This window comes from Etheostoma spectabile, chromosome 7 (genome assembly GCF_008692095.1).
Source record: "Etheostoma spectabile isolate EspeVRDwgs_2016 chromosome 7, UIUC_Espe_1.0, whole genome shotgun sequence".
In the NCBI taxonomy this organism is placed as follows: Eukaryota; Metazoa; Chordata; class Actinopteri; order Perciformes; family Percidae; genus Etheostoma; species Etheostoma spectabile.
In genome coordinates, this window is record NC_045739.1 from 7,860,786 (window position 1) to 7,864,754 (window position 3,969).

Genomic DNA, 3,969 nt, shown 5'->3' on the forward strand with positions numbered 1-3,969 from the left:
TTTTTTTTTTTTTTTCTTTCTTTCTCTCCCATCAGGAAAAAGATCTGAAGCAGTACATGGATGACTGTGGGAGCATCATGAGTGTTCACAATGTTAAGGTAATGCAAATTAATACATGTTTTCAGTACTCAGGTCATGTAGTGATGAAAGAAGTGCTGTTGAATGTTGTCAGATTTTCAACAATTGCAGTTTTGAATAATCTCTGGTTATAGCTTCCATTTTGTCTTGATTTAGCAGCAAAGAAATGGCAAGCACCTTGACTCCTCAATGATATTTAAAAAAAAATGTTATTTGTTCATTGTGTTGAAATAATGTCACATTTTATTCCAGATATTCCTATTCCAGCTGTTAAGGGGTCTGGCGTACTGCCACAGAAGAAAGGTCCTCCACAGAGACCTCAAACCCCAGAACCTGCTCATCAATGAAAAAGGAGAGCTCAAACTGGCAGACTTTGGTATAACACCACATATCCCACTAGAAACACATCAGTCTTATGCTGTTTATTGTTTGACACTTCCTGTATTAATTTGACTTGTCAGCTTATTTTCCTTCATTGATAGCTCAAAACAGCGATTACAGTTTGTTTTCCAATTTCCAAGTTTTTTTTCTTTTCTTTTTCAAAACACTACACACACTTAGCACTGCCACACATCCAATTAGCAGAACATCTCAGATCTTTTGCAAAATGAAACTCTCTTGCAAAAACTATACACTTTTAGCAATTCTACTTCTTAGTGATTAGAGTACTGTAAATAAAGTACACAGAGAAAGTGCAGATATACAATAAATTCACCAAAAAATACACAAGACCAATGCTGCTGACTGAGGAAAATATAATTTCTCTACATACACCCAAATCAGTCAACATGTCAATATGAAGAATCACAACAAACCCCAGTTGCAGTTTTCATACAGCTACTACAGTAGTGTGCATAACACTGTTGGATCAGCAAACAACAGACAAACATAAAATACTGTTTCCAGTACAGGTTACAATTACACAAAAAAAAAAGAATTAAAATGAATGATTAAACAATCTTGTGTTTACACACGTGATGGCTGTGTTTCACAGATTGGCTCATAGGTGGGGCAATTTGACAGTTCTTTGGAATTGCAAGCAGGTGACATCATGATATAAAAAGGCTGACATTGTGCTTATAGTGGCGCACATCTGGGCCAACGTTTTGCTCCTTGAGTGTAAGGTTTTCTATAATTGTGTAATACTTTTGATTTCAGTGTGTAAGCAATTGGCAAAAACTATAACGCAAGCTTTATACTCGTCTAAACTGAAGAAGAGTTGACACAATAAGATATTCACCTGCTTACACAGATAATAAAATCATGTTTACAAGGTAACCATTTATCTTGGAACTCAAGTTGGAGATTGAGCCCTCATTTCAACATTCTTCGTGATGCAGTTAGCTGGTAAATTACAGAGAGTTTGTAATTCATTTTGTAAAAGAAATGTTTTATAAAACAGTAGCAAGAGTCTGAAAGCCCCACTAGTGCCCCCTAAAGCATACTGCCCCAGGTTGAAGTGACTAACCACTCAACACTGCCCTTGTTAGGTAATAATCAAAACATAGTCTACATACTCTAGTCTACTTATTAGGGTCAAAATACAAAAAAAAGTGTTCTTACTTCGAAAGTTTGATGCTGGTATGATGAGTTATGTGGTGACTTGCAACACCCACAAAAATGAAATAAACAATGCAGTATTTAAATAAATTAATTTTGTAATGTAATGTAAAGAAATTTAATTTTCTGTGTTTGAATCAAGGTTTGGCACGAGCAAAGTCTGTTCCAACAAAGACCTACTCCAATGAAGTCGTGACATTATGGTACCGGCCACCAGATGTGCTTCTCGGAACTACTGAGTACTCTACACCCATTGATATGTGGTAAGCAAACACACATGTATAGCAAATACACACAGTTTTAATAGAAAAACATAAAACTACCCCTTTTGGTTTTTCTGTTTTTTTCTTTATGCCTCTTTCTTACTTTTTGTCCTCACCTTAGGAGCTTCTGTCAATTCTCAGATTTTTCCCCACATTTTTTTCTTTTGTCGTAGTCACTGTTGTTTTGAAACTTGACAAAATGTTATTCACAGTTAAGGTGCCAAGTTTGAACTGTGGGTTCGGAGGACACTTGGGGATTTGGGGGTGCTATTTAGTCCTATAATACAGTTTTTTATAACACAGTTTTTTGTTGTTGTCCTTGTTAACTTCTGTTATTGTTTCTGTCTCTTTGTCTAGGGGTGTGGGCTGCATCTTTTATGAAATGATCACTGGCAGACCTCTCTTCCCTGGATCAACTGTGGAGGATGAGCTTCACCTCATATTCCGCATCCTCGGTGAGACGACATTGCTTTTGTGTGTATATGTGTGGGTCTGCACTCTAGATAATATGTCAACTGATCCTCTTTATCTTTAACTTCAACAGGCACTCCTACAGAAGAGACTTGGCCTGGTATCACCACCAGTGAAGAGTTTAAGACGTACAATTTCCCCCAATACCACGCTGAGCCCCTCGTCAACCATGCACCCAGGTGTGTACTTGTGGGTATATGTTTGTGTTTTAAAGTCTGTCTTAAAAACAATAGTGAGACATATTGCATAGTTACAGTGGGTTTAGTTTGAAATCCCTTTGTGTCTTTCCCTGCTGAGCTAGGGTGGAAGTAGTCTTGCATTGCCAGACCTATCTCCACAGCCCTGTGAAGTAAGGTCTGGCTCCTCCACAGATCCCTTCTAACATAGGAGAAAAAACGCTCTGGGTTGTTTGCGTTTCTTTAAACTTCTATCGTCGAACCACACCAGGGTGAAAGGCTAGTAACATAAATAGGGACTTTTGTACAAAAAAGACTGATTTTGGAAGGTTAACACTTAACTCAGACTGCTGAAGCCTCATACTAACTTTGGAATGTATTTATACACAGAGCAAGTACTGTGCATCACTTACATTGAAATTGATTTGGGATTGAATCTCTTAACGGCCAGATTGGGCAGGAGTAATTATTGTAATCATTTATATGGGCACCTGAGTATTGTGAATCTATCCTTTAAGTTGGGGATCGTCAACTTTTGTTAATTGTTGTTAAATTGTTTTAACATGAATCTAAACAAGAATCCAACATATAGTTAGCAAATATAAATCCACACTGCTTACTGGCCTAGGTGGTCACTATGGCAATCCACAGATACATTTAATCCTAAGGATTCACTGTGCCACACGCATGTTTAATATTAAAACATGATTTATAAAACCATGCCAACAATATTTAGGCTATTTTAATAGCTTAATATTCCATGCAAAAAAGGTATGCATGAAGGCTTTTGGCCGCCCTACATGTTATTGTAGGCCCAGTTTATCATGCAACTTCATTTTATACAAAATATGTATCAGGGGGTCCCTGCTCCATCTCTCTTTCAATTACGGTGTCCCCTGCTGTAAGTGACTGTGATACGTTGTGATACGACGGTGATTTGTAATAAATTAAGGATTGATCAGTAGGAACTGTGGTCAAGCGATGAACCCTACACTGTTCCACATGGCTTTGGTCAGCCTTTGACTACACTTACACTCAATTCTCCCTCTCTGCCCCTTTTACTTCCTCCCTTTCCCTTTTTCTCTTGCTTTCTGTGATACAGGATAGACAACGATGGTCACAACTTGCTCTCAATGCTTCTACAGGTAACGAACAAGGCTCATAATGATGAATACTTTTAATATACACTACCGGTCAAATGTTTGGGGTTACTTTAAAATTTCCATTCTACTCCATTATAGACAGAATACCAGCTGATCTGAGTGGGTGGCTTCTCCCTCAGAGCTACCAAGTTGTCTGTTAAATTGCTTTGACCCTTAAACACTGTAGCATAGCTCCCCTGTAGATAGAAAGCATGTGAATACAGTGTGAAGTGGGTGCAATAATTACATTACCCATTATCAGCAACCATTTATCCAATG

The 3,969-nt window shown here is 37.8% G+C and overlaps 1 protein-coding gene across 17 annotated transcripts in view; it reads left to right on the forward strand.

Moving 5' to 3' along the window:
- LOC116692248 (cyclin-dependent kinase 17) overlaps positions 1-3,969 on the forward strand; it is a 37,219-nt gene that overhangs the window by 29,136 nt on the left and 4,114 nt on the right. For all 17 annotated transcript variants that reach the window (XR_004332670.1, XM_032520375.1, XM_032520382.1 and 14 more), the window contains 6 exons: positions 36-98; positions 331-454; positions 1,781-1,901; positions 2,259-2,356; positions 2,446-2,551; positions 3,651-3,693. Coding sequence is in view for 16 of the 17 variants with exons in the window: in XM_032520375.1 (XP_032376266.1) it covers positions 36-98; positions 331-454; positions 1,781-1,901; positions 2,259-2,356; positions 2,446-2,551; positions 3,651-3,693 (555 nt within the window). In the remaining variant the exon portion in view is untranslated. The remainder of the gene's footprint in view (positions 1-35; positions 99-330; positions 455-1,780; positions 1,902-2,258; positions 2,357-2,445; positions 2,552-3,650; positions 3,694-3,969) is intronic.